Genomic DNA, 15,781 nt, shown 5'->3' on the forward strand with positions numbered 1-15,781 from the left:
TAGTCGGTTGTCACCTTGTTGTGAACGCTAGGGATTAGTTCACCGCAGCAGTGTGAGCAGTACACAAGCCATCCTATTCCAAAGGTGTGATACCCTCACAATGAAGCTGAAAAAATATCTAGCCTAGGCTCTCTGCCCTGTTTGCCCATCTCTGAGTCAGTCTAATACAAGGCCTGGCAACACATACCCACCAACTACCCTGGCACACAAGAGCTTGGCTTTATAGAAAGGATAATAAGCAACGGTAGCTAAGTTTTCAGATAGACACCAATATGTAAAGGAGGATTGAACTGGCTGCCCTTGAATAAAGCTGTCATTATGCCTGTTGAAAGGTCACGGATTTAAATAAAAAAGTGAAGTTCAGACATTAAACCGGCGTTAGGCAAATGTTCAGAGACCCATACAAATTAGAGATGGCCAACTAATTAGGTCATTTTGTCAGTACACCTGACAAAGCAAGATTACTTGCTATAGAAAGTGTTTTTAGGGTTTTTATAAGTCTTTGGGGTAGACAGAGCAATTAAATAATGAGATGATTCCAGGCAAAATAAATAAAGGAATATAAGAAAGCCAAAGTGCTGGTAATAGGAGACTTTAATTATCCAGGCAAAATGTGGATTGAACACAGAAAGAAACGAAGCTGCCTACAGTATTTTTGGATTGGGTGCACATATTTAATTAAAATGTGTATTGTGTAGATTTAGATGGAGCTAGTTGTTGTTTACCATGTAAGCGGTGGGATGTGAGGCATACAAGTCTGAATATTTGGTATTATGTAACATGAGAGAGAAGACATGAAAGCAGTTGAGTAATTAGTTCATAAACTTCTTTTTTATTCTGATGAATACCATTAGATCAATGATTCACATCCAGATTACTAGTACTAGCTTTCAACTTTTCTGGCACAATGTATTGCATCTACAATGAATCCTGGACACAGGATACCCTAAGTGAGGTACTTGAGTCTTGCACCTGTTTGCATCCTATTAACCAGTTGTTTGGTTATCTAGTAATATTTGCATGTAATTAGTGGCAGATAGAAAACCATATGCACAACACTAAAGGCTCCTTTGAAGCGTGGTTGAAGTTTGGCTTCATGAATAAGGCAAGTACTATGTTGTCTTTACTTACTTTACTCTGAAATATCAGTGAGATATTAATTTATAACCCTTTTTTAGTCCCAGAACTCTTTAGTGCGATTATAAACTGGTTCAAAAAGGAGAACAAGTAATTTTGGGATGAGACAGAATGTGGGCCTCGGAGTGAAATGAAACAGGGGGAGTAATTGAGAGAAAGCAGAACTTAAAAGGAGCTGTCCCCCTGCAGTAGAAAAAAATCATTGGTGGCTTAGCCAACATTTTGGCATGTGTGTCAATGGTTCCAGTCCCCTTTGGACCCAAAACAAAGCACAGCTCTGCAGGACCTACTGCTTATTTCTACAGTACAAAGTAAAGGGCCTCAAGGGAATAGCTACTGAGCTCTGGCATAGCAATTTCCATCTTTGCAATCATTAGCTATTTAATGAATTCACACCTGTAAAGCGAGAATTTAATTATTCCCATTTTACAGAAGGAGCAACTGAAATTCAGAAAGGCTAATTGTTCAGGCTCCCAAGAAGTCCATTATTCAAATTCAGGACTTTTATTTCGTTCCTCATCCTCTGCTTTTAGAACATGCCTTTCTCTTTTATAGACCACAAGCAATTGAGATATAAGTGGAACATTATATCGTAATTGGCAGGTTCTATATTATCATCTCTGCTTCAGTATTAACAATAAATTGCAGGTCATGCCTAAGTGATGGCAGTGAAAAACAAGTTGCAAATGAATTGCACTCCCTTTTTCTCAAGTAGTAATAGAGATAGAGAAAGAAATATTTGCCAATTCACTGAGTTCAAGAAAATAACCAGAAGGTTGTAGGATAGCTTCAATGGTTGCCATTCTTAGGGAAAAGAAATGGCAAAGAAGGTATGGAAAACATTTAACTGGAGTGCCATTTTACAAGTTTTAAAATACTTTTCAAAGGGATCAAACAAAGATGGTCACATTTTTTTTTTTTAATATTTTTTCAAGATTTGTAGATGAATGGACACAATTTATCTCTAGCGTAGAACAAGAGGCAATGTGGCCTAGTACAGGATGGGAGGCCGGGAGGATCAGGGGCTCCAATCTGTTCCAAGCCACTGACACTATGTGACCCAGGGCAGGTCACTTGACTTCCTTGTGCCTCTGTCAATCCAGCTGGAAAATTGGGTAACGAAAGCAGGACCTTACTGAAAACCAGATGCCGCATCCAAGCTGAGCTGTCCTGGGTAAACAAATTGCAAAACATTGATAGATACCATACTATTACAAAGCTTGGTCTGCAGAGTCATAAGAAAGATCCAGCTGACAGTCCTGGGAAGTTGAAGAAGTGATTTGTCTTCAAATTCATGAGCAAAGTGCATGTTCACAGAATGGCTGCAGAACTGGCCTTGTGATAGAAAATGGAAAGCCAGGAGAAGAGACTTTGGATTTATGTTGTTGAAGATTTGAATTTAGCGATATCCAGCTACTCCCCACTGGGGAAATTTAAAAAGCCCCCTCAAAAATCTCCAAATCTCTACCTTAAAATGTTTCTTGAAAGGCATATCTTGGTGTTTGGGCAGCTCATCAGTTGAAAGTATAGTGTCTTTATTGAACAGCTGTTTATGTTTCCATTCCTTAAGAATGGCTTGGACCCCATGGCAAAAACCCAGCAGTAGTCTAGCTTCTAGACTAGAGAATAGTGGATTTGAAATAAACTATCTTCAAAATTAGGTAGAATTGGACTCAGCCCTTGTCATTATAATTAGTGTTAAAGAGGACCTACTAGGTCATTCATTCCAAGCCTGCATGACAGGATTGTTGCCTATAACACACTTTCTACTATTTTAGACAGGGAAGAATTTAACTTATTTTTTTCTATATATTTGATTTTAAACATTAAGAAAAAATACAGAAGTAATTCTGAGGTGCCTGGGCTGGGCTGAAAAATGAAATCTGTATTTTTTTGTTATTACTTTTTTTCTGAATGCAGGCCAGTAATCAGAGCACTACAAACAGGCTCAATTCCTGGCACTGCCATTGACTTGCTAGATTGCCTTGGGCACATCGTTTGCCTCCTTTTACTTCAGTTTCCCCATCTTTACGATACCATAAATGATACTAACTTTCTTTGTACAGAGCTTTAAAGCCCACTAATGAAAAGTGCTATAAGAGAGGCAGCATTATTAATCACACTTCACTAAAATAAACTTATGCATGTCCTTATGAGTATCTTCAGTAATGGAGCAAAAGGATGAAACTCATTGATCTATGTGCAATACCCCTGAGAAGGAGATGTTATGTTTAGGCTGGTTGACTTGGTCATGAAGCTGCAAAATGAGTTGCATTGAAAAGAGAAAAATCCATGCCAAACTTTTTTTGGTATAACTCTTTCTATCAGATTTATCCAGAGGGTCCAGTCCTGATTAATCTTGAAACCCCAGCTCGGACAACCATTTAAGCATGTGTCTGTGCATTAATCAGGTCAGTAAATTTCTGTAGCATGTGCTTATGACTTAGAAAAAAATGGATTTTAGCACACTAAAAAGTATTGTTCCTTAGCAGAGCAGCAAATCACCACATTTAGAATTTAGAATGAATGCATGATACTCCTGTATTCAGGAAGAGGGAAGTTTCAAGATTTCAAGAGGTCTAGAAAATTTCCATTTGGCAAAGTTCATTTAAATTATTGAAGACACTGAAGCCCTTTATACATGGCACCTGATCTTTGTTTTAATAGCAATAGGGGGAAAAAAGGAAATCCGAGAATCTTAATATTTTGGGCAAATACAAGTGAACAGTGATAGCTTGAGTTAAGTTACTAAATCCTCAAATTTGGCATTTGAGAAGAAACTTTCTGTCTGTAGAAGTGGTAGAATGGCAAGATAGAAATTATTTATGATCTTTTTTTTTAGATTAAACCAGTGATTCTCATCCAAAGTGCCACAACACCCTTGAGATTCTTTCCAGGATGATGCAGGGGCCACGCAATGTTAGCACTGTTAGATGTGCAAATATGATTCACAACATAAAGTCAGAAATTTCAAATAGTGCTAACAAAATTCTGAGCTGTTGTGGTTTTTCTGAGTTCTTTGCAGCAGAAGAATTACTCTATTATTTTTTCATAATCAAAAAATGTGTCAAAACCTAAGAGCTGGCAGTTTCCCAGAGATGCCTCAAGTCTAAAATGGTTGATAACCACTGCTCTTGCATCCAAAATCCTCTCTGATTTTCAGTACAGAAAAGTTTTAACTTAACTGAGCCAGATTTCAAACTTCGCATTTTTTTCCATTTTCTCCATTTCTGTTACTAAAGAGGAGAAAGGGCTTTCTGAATTTTTCAAGCAGCTGCAAGATTTGGGTCTAAGGCCCCCTCTACACATTCCAGCGATTGCACAATTGACTGGTTAATTTGCACAATTACCTTAAGACCAGCTACATGTGCAAAGTAGCTATCACACTAGGAAAAGCTCCAACCACCTATCAAGTTAGACCTTGAAAATATGTACTAAATTTATAGCTGGTTGCTATCGAGCTTTAATTTGCACATGTAGCAGGGTCTCCCCTGTGGCTGGGGGCCCCTGCGCCCAGGGTTGGTTTTGTGGTTGAGATGCTGGACTGGGACTCAAGACAGCAGAGTTCAGTTCCTGGCTCTGCTGCAGACCTCCAGTTTAATTTTAGGCAAGTCATTGGATCTCTGAGTCTTGGTTCCCTATCTGTAAGTTTGAAATAATGACATTCCCTTTTTCACACTTCTATGTGTCTTGTCTCTGTATAGGTTGTAGCTTTCTGGGTCAGGTATAGACTCTTCCCATGTGTATCTGTAGAACTGAGGACCGTGTGGCTCCACTCTTAGTTAAGTCCTCTAGGTGTTATCATAATAATTATAATGGAAAAAGACTGCAGCTCAGGAGAACATTGACTATATTAGAGAAACACTTCCTTCATTATGAGTGATGCCTTATAAAATATGGACAAGCATCACTTTTGCCTACTTGCCTGACAACAACAATAGGCAGAAGATTGTGAGGAAAGCCTTTTTCCAAATAGATTGTGAATGAGCTATCCAGGGTATTTGCTGAGCAGTGAGGAAAGGATTTGATACCTCCATTGTGCATTTTAATATTGAAAATGATCTGGTTTAATTTAGAAGCAGTGTTGGGACTATTAGTACATTCTGCTAAATGCATTCTGCATTGCTATAGCTGAGGACTCTTGCTAATGTATTATATTCTGTCTGTGCTGAAGAACCAAGCGCCCTATAATTTTTTTATTTCTTTTGCCCCATTCATGGAAGATATACCTGTGTAATATAGAATTTATTAACCCAGCAGATGCCAAACTGCAGTCTTCAGAGAAGCTGGCTGGTCATTTCGTTTTCTCGTTTCAATCTGCTCAGTTGCATTAGTCAGACAAAATAGGTTTCTTTCTTCATGTTGCTCTCCTAGGTTGTGACCGGGATGTTCTGAAGTTGCAAATGGGAGGGCAGGTGGTCCAGACAACTGCAACTAGAAAGGTATCAACAAGACCATCTTTCTATTAAGATGCGACGCGCATTATGAAATAGTACGAGAGAGACCCCCTGCATTAACCCATGAAGGAGCAGGTTCTGTGAGAAGGGGATTGGATTCTCAGTGATTTTTGTCTACTGAGGGATTGTGTGGAGGGAGGTGCATCCTTTGTAATGCAGATCTGACTATCAACACAAGTCCTGCTGCGTTTTATCCGAATGATCAGTAAACTACACATGACAACGGAATTAAGCATAAAAAATGGATTTGGAATAACTTTAAGGCACAATGGGAATGCAAGGAGTAATGACTTAGACGTCTATTAATAAAGCAAATCAGAGTGGAGGATGCAGTAATCTTCTAGTAGGTGGGCCTGAAAATAAAGGGGATGCCTATACACTATTGCTTATTATTGGTTAACTGTTGGGGTATGCAAAACGGGCCCTGTTCAATTCGGATTTGGATTTGGCCCAAATCAGGGAGAGTAATTCGATTTGTTGATTCGGATTGCTGGCCCCAATTCGATTCAGCCGAATCTGAATCTGAAGATTTGATGCCGATTCGGAGAATCAGCGATTCGGCCATAGACACAGCTTTAAATATTTTTTTTACATACCTCGAGGTACCAGGCGTGGCTAGTGAACACTGCGATGCTGGGACAGTTGGAGCGTCCCACAGGAGCATGGCGGGGCCCCTGCATGCTCGGTGGCGAACCCGGAAGTGGACCGGAAGTACTTCTGGTTCACTTCCAGGTCCGCCGGGGAGCATGCAGAGGGCCTGTCCACGCTCCCCTGGCTCAACAATCAGCTGCAGGGGGACCCGGGGTGGCCCTTCATACCCACTAGGCACCAGTCACTGAGCCAGGGGGCTGCAAGGGTGCCCCCTTGCGCACTTCCCAACGGACCAGGAAGTGGACTAGAAGTGCTTCTGGTCCACTTCCGGGTCTGCTGCCAAGAGCACTGGGGAGCCCCCCATGCTTCTGTGGGATGCTCCATGTGCCCCAGCATCGCAGCACTCACAAGCTGCCTGCTACCCAGAGGTATGTAGAAAAAACATTAAAAGCTGTCTCTATGTCCGAATCGCCAAATCTTTCCGAATCACACCGAATTGATTCAGAGGGTTCTGATTCGATTCGGAGAGATTAAAGGGTCTCCTGATTCGATTTGGATTTGGAAATTCGGCCACCAAATTGGGCCGAATCTCTGCCGGATCGAATCGGCAATCGAAGCTTCGCACAGCCGTAGTTAACTGCTGACCGTGACTTGGCCGTGCAGGGCTCCGAATGAGAGCGTGCAAGGGCTCGCGTTCTGACTGAAGCTACAGCCTTGCTCAGTGGACGGGAAACTGGATTGGAAGGTTTACTTGTGGCTGTGCCACTAAGTCGCTAGAAAGCATTAAGCAAGTCACCTAAACCCTGTGTCTCCATTTCACTGTCTGCAAAACATAAGTAATAACACTTTTCTTCCTATGGGAAGGACTTTGAAATCTTTGGATGAAAAACAGTAGACAGCAAATGAAAAGGTTGATGTGTTGTGTGTTATATCGGCGATCAATTATATTTGGTCCTGACATATGACATTGTTAAATCCCATTGGTGGGAAAAGACCTAAAGCATGTGCTGAAAATTAAGTCATTGGATGAAGTGCTTTTCTAGGGGCCTTTGTATCAGTGCATCCATAGCAGGTTGAGCTGCAGGCCCAGTAAAATCTCTCTTTCTGAGACTGCTTTGTTCTCGTGTCTAAAAATTTCTGGCTTTAGTGGCTTTAAGTTCACATTATTAATGTTATTTTAATGCAGTCTTTTTGCATTTATAGTAACTTTTTTAAAAGGACGAGGTCATGGATTGAAAGGGACTAGAATAAACAACTTAGGCAGAATTTCTTTATAAAAAGGGCAGATTATGGAACACTTACCAAAAGCAGAAATAGATGCGAGGAATGTATGTCATTTCAAAACCAGAATGGGTGAATATTTGGAGGAGGAAACGAAAGGGTATAATCACTAGCTAGGGTGATGGGATAATGCCGTCCATGGGCTGACTGTTGTCTTTAAGCATTCATTTGGTTTCTTTTTTGTTTTTTTTCTCCCAAGAGTTAATAAGGGTGGATTGGGATGGTTTGTGTAGTCTTGGGTTTTTCATTGGTCCATAAGAACTGGTTGGAGGGGGAGATAGAGAAAGTAGTTCAAATATTGCATCTATTTTGGGGTTTAAAAAAAAAACACTGTTGTTGCATGCAGAGGAAAACTCACTTAAAATACTACCTTAACAGTATTATTAAAAGCAGGTTAGGAAAGTTGGTTAGGGAAACTGTGCTATATAAATAAAAATGAATTCTAACCTAAGGTCTCTAAAATGCCAATTACAGTCACTTGAGTGCATGTGGGCATGCTGAGCTTGTGGCTCATAGCTTTAATAAGCAATTTCATAATATGCTATATATCACTTTAAAAAGACATGATAAATTACCACTAATGGTATTGTGTGTATAAATTGGAGCTGTTTCTGCTCTGCATTTAGGGCTAGTGATTGGGTGGTACACCTGGAAAGACTTGTATTTTAATGGGCTCTTTTTAGCACTTTTGCACCTCGTATGTTCTGGATTATGTATGATTGATGACTTTGAATGTATGGGAAAGAAAGATATGTAGATCTTAATGCTTTTAAACCATTTGTTTCCCAGTCTCTGTAAAAAGCCCCTGTGTTTTTGGGTAATGGTGTATACTTCTCAAGTAAACAGACGTACGGTTCTGGGACTTTGCCTGTTAACATTATAAATCCAGCGTGCTTTAGAGTGCTCTTGGCAGAAGGGTGCCGTTTCACACTAGTTGTTAAAGAGCAATGAGAAGATAGTTTTGTAAAAGGATAATGTGATGTGTATGGTAGTTAAAACATTTTTTTGCAGTGGATTTGCTTTCTGACAATTCCTCCACTTGGCTCCTCAAACCCTGAGAAAACCCCTCTCTCCGATTTACACCACTTATTTCTAAGCCATCCCCATCCTGCTGAGTGACTGTGTTTGCCGTTCGATCCTGTCAGCACCGAAATCGCTCAAAGGGGTTGCTATTGAATAGTGTGCGGCGTTCTCTTTCCCCCTCTTCCTAAAGCAAGAGCCCAGGACTAGAAATCAAATCCAACTTTCCCATGTGGAAGCATACGACTTTACTGTGGGCCAGCCCTGCAGTTGTGCTTTCTTAGCCCTTTGGGATTTTTGACTATTTATGAAGGAGCCTCCCGGCGCTTAATAGGAATAGATTCTCCTAATAGATAAGATTCTGTGTTGAGTGGGGGCAGGGTTAGAGCATCCATTTGTGTTTGTGGATTAAAGATTTGCAATATCTATTTTTGTGCGTGTCTGAAACTGGTTTGGATGAAAATGACAAGCTAAAACTGGTCAGATCCAGGAACGGTGCCGACAGGTTCAACATAAGCATCTCCTCCTGTAGCTTCTGTGCCTCTTAGTACTCCCAGGCCTGGGCAGGTTCACTTGAGAACAGGGCTTCAGCTGATGACCGTCGCACTGCAAGGCCAATGCATTAACCCTTAGCGCATCACATTTATCAAAAGTTGCTAATTAAGCATCCTTCTGATCTCTGCTACTTTGTTACTGGTCCCAGTATCTTCAGTTTTGGTCATTTTTGTTTTTTCTGCCAAGAACTGTACTGCAACAAGACTGTGATTGCAAAGATGGACAGACTTGAACAGTAAATACATGCATGCTTTCACATCACCTTTTGGAAATCTGTTTCTTATAGCTGTCTATGAAGGGCTAGGGTGGTGGTGGTACATGTGTATGTATGCGTGTGTGCGCGCATTGTATTAGAATAAACTTTGGGGGGAGTGGGTGAATACATCATATGTCATATATATTCTAGTTGTATATCTGACCTTTTATTCTAATAAAATACAGTTGTAGCTGGTTTTTGTTCAAGCTCTCGCTTATCCCTGGCTGCCATGTTTTAAATTTTTTATTTGGGATGAGATTTATGTTATGGTTGCATTGATCTTTTTGAACTTTCACAGAAAATGTTGTCTCTGAATTATCACACGAATATATTTTGGTACCCTCTTAATCCCCAATCTTTTTTTTTTTCCTACGTAGGCACAAGTAGAAATAGGGTCCATTATGTTACAAATTCTGATACTTTGTACATCCGCAGCAAGCGATCTTTTCCAAAGACCTTACACACCTGAGGAGTAAGAGGGAAAATAAACCCCAATGGATAAATGGGCAACAGAGGCAAAGAGAAGTTGTGACCTGCTTGAGATAAAAAAGGGTTCCTATGCCAAAGCTGGAAACCAAACCCACATTTCCTGCCTTCAAGTCCAGTGTCTTGCAATTTTATTCATCCAAGTATTGAATCTTGGGTACAAATCCATTGGTTGAAAGCAAATATGTTGCCTTGAGTTATGCCATATTTTGGTACCCGATTGGCTAGACAGTTTGGAGTTGGAGCAAAAATGAATATCTGAGAAGAGGTTTATTCTGTCAATATTTATATCTCTGGCTGTTCTTTTAGATGTACTTGGAATTTGACACTGCTGCCCACTTAGATTTTACTGCATAGCACAGCAGATCCTTAGCCTTTCTCAACTGTAATGCATAAGCATCAGGTAGGGAAAAAAAATACAGAAATGTAGATGAAATGCTAACTGCTGCAGTTTGCTGCTTTGCTCTAAAACAAAGCAGCCACTGGTAATGTTTGTGAAATGGAAGGATTTTATTGATCCTTATCAATATCAATATTGACCAAATAATTGATCATGTTAATGTTGCCTGTAATGTGCTGTCTCTGCTGAAATAGAAGCATGTTTCTTGGATGCATGTTGGTATTACAGAGGACCTTGGTTTTGATTTAATCTTCCTTGTACTATATTCAGACGTGTCATGTTTAGATGTTAGAAAAAACAGGGCTTCATTTTTAACACTGATATGTGCCACTGCTATGATTTTTCTGTGGTTGACTGAGGAAATCTGCAGAATACTCTTATTCATTCCCTATTAAGCCAACTTTTTATTTGTAGGAGAGAGGAGTATGTCTCTGGAAAACAGTGCAAGGAATAACCCAAATGCTTTGGAAATATAGCAGCTTTTTTTTTTCTCATGCTATTTTGTGGGAGTGCAATGAAATGACTACTTTTCCTTCTCTGAAAAAAATTTCCTAACTTTAAATACAACTATGGAAATGTTGTTAGTAAGTACGATAAGAATTATGTTAGGCAGATAGTGTTAGCTGAGTGTCAGGATTGGACATGGGTAGGCAAAGTTCTTCGGGTAGATGTGATTTCTTTTATTAGACCAACTAAGTAGTTGGGAAAAAATTCTTTGCAAGTTTTTGGGCTCTATCACCCTTTTTCAGGTATAGGAAGTCTCTGCTGTTTTGACAGTCCAAGGAATGGAAGAAGCAGAACAGCAGACTCCCAATGCCTGAAGAAGGCTGATTGCGCCGAAAGCTGGCAAAGAATTTTTTTTCCAACTACTCGATTGGTCTACTAAAAGATATCACATCTATGCAAAGAACCTCACCTGCTTATGTCCTTAGACCGACACGGCTACAACCCAAAGCCCAGCAACATGGAGGATTGGACATGCAGTTGTATGCTCAAGCATTGCGCATTTTATGTCCCAACGTAACCCATAAACATTGTGCGTCTAGCTTTTTGTGTCTGGCATGGCTGGATGCATAATGTTTAGGTTGGAGCATAAAATTACTCAGATCCCAATTGTGCCTTTATAATAATGTCTGCCAAGGTCCTAGATAACTTTTAGTGTTTACGTTCCTTGTATTGTCACATCATGTTAAGCACTGTAAGTATGTAGGGAAGTAAGCTATTTGTTTAGGTATTATATGGTCTCTATCACAAGAGTGTCTCACCAGCATCAGGAAACTTATCCCCCAAGGCCTTTGGATGGTAGGGCATTATCATCACAGTTTTCAATGGGGGAAACATGGCAGTTTTCATGTAGAACCATACTGCACTACATACAGGTGCCTCCAGGTAGCTCTGGAAGCAATATAACCACACTTGATGGGGTTGATTAATCAGGGATGATCCTGTCTTGAGCTTACGGTTGGACAAGATGACCTCCTGCTTTCCCATGATCCTGTAAGTACACTGTTCTGTGAAACAAAGGTAGTTGACTTGGGTGAAGGGCCATGTTAACACAGCCACGTTGGTACTGGGACCTGAGAGAGGACTAGTTCTGGAGTCCTGGACAGCATTACACTGTACTGTATTAACGTATCTGGAGCCAACATAGGAGCCCCTACGCAGTGCTATATTGTGCCATGCAGAGAGAGTACCCAGGTAGATTAAGTGACTTGCTTAGCGTCATACCACAAATTATCTTTGCAGAGCTAGGAACTGAACTTGGATCTCTTGGGTTCCATTCCAGTATCCTAGCTGTGAGGCTGCCGAAATGAAACAAGACAAAACTTTCAGGAGTAGACCAGGTATTGTCCCATGGTGCTTTTTAACACCTACCTCTGTCCTGCAACTAAGCACAACTAGGAGAAAATGTATGCCACTTGCACTGTAGCTCTCACATATAGGTTGCCTCAGGCAACGTGCATTATGCCCATGAAAATGTATTCTTTGGGCTCATCATTAGTGCTGACTCTTTTAGAACGTGTCTTATATTGTTTCTATTTGAGTCACGTTAACTGAATCTTTATTAAACAACAGTTTTCTTTGCAATCGGAGAGTGCTTTCAGACAGGTTCTTCTGCCTTCTTTTACTTCTTTCCGACTTGTCAGAGGAATGACTCGTAGGCTTGAGATCTAAATTCACCATCAAATGGAAAGATGCCTGATTTTATTGCCTACTGAGGTGGGGGCAAGAGCAGCTTGAAATTAAACCAAACATCCGTACGCGCTAGGATACCTGTTTGAGAGGAAACAAATAGCACAGTAGATCCTTAGCCTTTCTCAACTGTAATGCATAAACATACGTTTCCGTTTCATAGTGAAAAGCGCATCATGGTAGCCTGATTTTGACCAAAGCTACCTTGACCAACTGTTGAGGTGTTGCAACAAGCCTTGTGTACCAGCATTGAAGTACTAAGAATAAAGGGGCAGCTGCATTGGACTAGACACATCTTAAACGTGTGAGTGATGAGCACTGCTATGCACTGGAAGAACTACAAGCAACTAGGGTATGAAGAACTGGATCAAAGTCAACATAAGTGATGTGTAGCCAGAAAAAAAAAACGTGGGGGGGGGGCCTACTAACATGCCCAGCTTGCTCAGAGCCGATTATCTGCTAACTGCTGGGAATCAGTGGCTTCAGATAGTCAGCAATGAGTCAACTAGAGAGGTCATCTCATCAAATGCAAACGTGGTGCTGATCTGAAAAGCAAGCGCTAGGCTTAGGGAGAAACAGAAACAGAAGTCTCAAACTATGCATCAACCACACGATTAACAGTGACATTGTAGGAAATATGGTCAAAACTTTTTGTTGCAAATTGGCCTAATGCTAGGGGACAATGTGAAAACCAGGACACTGCCTGCCCCTTCCCCCCGCCTCCACTGCTGCAGGCTTCAGGGAGTCGATGGCCCATTAATGACCCATTGTTCTTTACTTCACAGGTTTTAACAATCGCTGGTGAAATAACAACTAGTGTTAATAGGTCTTCCTATTTCACAGCTACTGCAGCTCTGCCTCCACACCCCATGACTGGCACGCTCATTTTAATTTTCACCAGCTGGCAAGGACCAGCCTCCAAAATCCAGGACTGTCCAGGGCTTATGGTCACCCTACCTGGTGCAGTGATTCTCAGTTGCAGCATGCCGGGGTGTAATAAGAGCCTTCCACTTAAAGCACCATTAAGTGTGCAGACATCTCCATGTGATTCACAAGATGAACCCAGAGATTTCAAATGGGAATCCATAGTGTTGAAAACGGTCTGACCCACTGTGGTCTTTTTGAGTTCTTTAAAGAAAAGAAGAATTTCTCTATTGTTTTTCAATAGTAAAAAAGTAAGCGAAAGCTAAGAGCTGGCTCTTTCTGAAGGGTATCTTGAGTCTAAAAAGATTGAGAACCACTGGCCTAATGAGTCATATGCACACTCATTGCATTACTAAGAATGCTTTGATTGATATCGCTCTAGGCTGAGATGGTTCAATGAGCCTTGGATGCCTTGCCTGTATCCTTCCCAAATCTGAAGCATTTGACCCAACAATAGTTTAACGCTAATAAGAATATATTAAAAGCTAAAAGGATTACAAATGCCCATCTTTCAGCACATGTTTAAGCATTATTTAGTTGTGCTGCTTCATCTTATCATGTGTCACATAGTGGCTTATAGCAATTGGCCACCTAACTTAAGCTTGCGATTCAGTGATCGTATTTTGTGTTAGTAAATAGTTTCTAACTTTCCCTGCTGAATCTGTATTTTCTATTCTGACAATATGAGGTTCAAATTTTAAAAAAAGAAAAGAAAAAAAAAAGTAAAATCGTTCTTTTCTAGTAGCAGGGCGAAAGGCCTATGTGTAATAAAGAAGCAACTTTATTTTTGCTTAAAGGTTTTTTTTGAAAATTCCCACTTAGCTCCTTATTGATCAAAGGATAGAGGTTTAGTCAGCATGATGGCTTAGAGGGATAAGATCTTAGGACTGCGAGAGAGAATCTTGCCTCTGACTGACTTTATTGTGTAGGCAATGGGGGATTCCTCCTCGTGATATATATTTTATTTTATCTATCTACACTTACCTAAAAAATGGGTTTCAGAGAAGAAATGATGGCGAGGAACAAGTTTTTTGAGAGGAATGGACAACCCGGCATGCATTTAGGAAGCGTGAAAACTGCTCAAGGAAATATTTCCTCGCATGTCTTTGCCAAAGTCCCGCAGCTTTAACAAAAGTACTTTTTCAGCCTGCTGGATGCCAGACAGGGATTTTGGACATTGCCACATGTTCATTTGGGTGTAGAAGGCAGATCGCCCCTGACCAGAGTGGAGTTAAGAGGTGAGCCAGTTAGTCAAATCATCTTAGGGCCCTGTATAGTTTTTATAGAAGCTCTAGGACTTTGGCCTGGGAGGGAGAGACAATACCCCAGAGTGGTTGATATTCATTTCTTCACACTCCATTCACATCTCACTAATGTGCCACCGTGCTGCATTGAAGTGAATTAGCTAGCTGTATCTTCACCATCTGCAGGGGCTTAAAAAGAAACGTATTTGTTCTGGGCAGACCAAGCTGAGAAGGAAGGGGGAAGAAATTGTGGGGAGGTGGGAACAGAAATGCATGGGGAAGATGAACAGCAAAGGTTGTGGGGAGCAAGAGAAATGGGGGGGTTGAGACTACCTGAACAAAGAAGAATGAAAAGAAAGGAATATCAGTACATTTTTCTGAAGGAAAGCATTGGAAAATGTCTCGGAAAACATGCAAAAGCTTGAATTACTGTGCCTACACCGAGCAAAGGAGGGCAAGAAAAGCTGAAGGGTGTCTTCTTTTTTTTGTATTACAATGCTTGCAGATTGCTCCCAGGTCTCACCTATAGTATTGAGGTTTCACTGGCTTGGCTAAATGGGTTTAACATCTCGGCAGTTAAACTACTTCCAATGTTTAATACAGGCACACTGAAACCAGTTTAACTCTCTCTAAAACTGACTGTAGACTAACATTGTAGTTTATCAACTCGAGTGCAGTTTAAGTCATGCTTCAAGCATGTTAAGCATGTCTGCCAGAGGGGATTGCACTTGTAGATAAAAAAAAAGTGTTTTAGTTAATCTTGTGCAATTTTTCCATTATAGATAAGGCTTTGGTTTTCAAAACTTTTTGGGGGAGGGATCTATGAACTCTTTCACCTTCTTAATCTCTGTTTGTATTCACTGTGGATTCTGCAGAGTCTTCTGTAAAGGTGTGCATGTTTTTTCTCTTCTGTGAATCTTCTTTTTCTCTCTCCTGCCCTGGTTTTAATCTAAATCAAGGTCTGGCTATAGAATAAAATCGGATCAGATTTTCACAGACACCTTGAAGAGCGTAGAAGATGTGTTTTTATGTTGTACTGGAATCAGACCCCTAGAAAATAAAGCCCCCTCACCCTGGCAGCTTAAGTTTAAAAATGCCCAAAGCAAATTTGAATCCAGGTTCCTAAAGCTCAATGAAAGGAGTTCTAAAAGGAGGATGCTCTAGAATAATAAACAGAGTAAGATGGAGATGTGGACGTGTATCAGTCTGAGCAAGGCAAGTTCTCTGGCCTCCTTTT

General features: G+C 40.6%; 1 protein-coding gene across 6 annotated transcripts in view; it reads left to right on the forward strand.

The window, feature by feature from the left end:
• Window positions 1–15,781, forward strand: part of VTI1A (vesicle transport through interaction with t-SNAREs 1A) — a 346,832-nt gene that overhangs the window by 169,557 nt on the left and 161,494 nt on the right. The window contains exon 6 of one of the 6 annotated variants that reach the window (XM_025203140.1): window positions 3,466–3,515. The exons of the other annotated variants lie outside the window; for them this stretch is intronic. Coding sequence (XP_025058925.1) covers window positions 3,466–3,494 — 29 coding nt within the window. The 3' untranslated portion in view covers window positions 3,495–3,515. Of the gene's footprint in view, window positions 1–3,465; window positions 3,516–15,781 lie in introns of those variants that run through there. 6 annotated transcript variants of the gene reach the window in all.

This window comes from Alligator sinensis, unplaced genomic scaffold (assembly GCF_000455745.1).
Source record: "Alligator sinensis unplaced genomic scaffold, ASM45574v1 scaffold559_2, whole genome shotgun sequence".
NCBI classification, from domain to species: domain Eukaryota; kingdom Metazoa; phylum Chordata; order Crocodylia; family Alligatoridae; genus Alligator; species Alligator sinensis.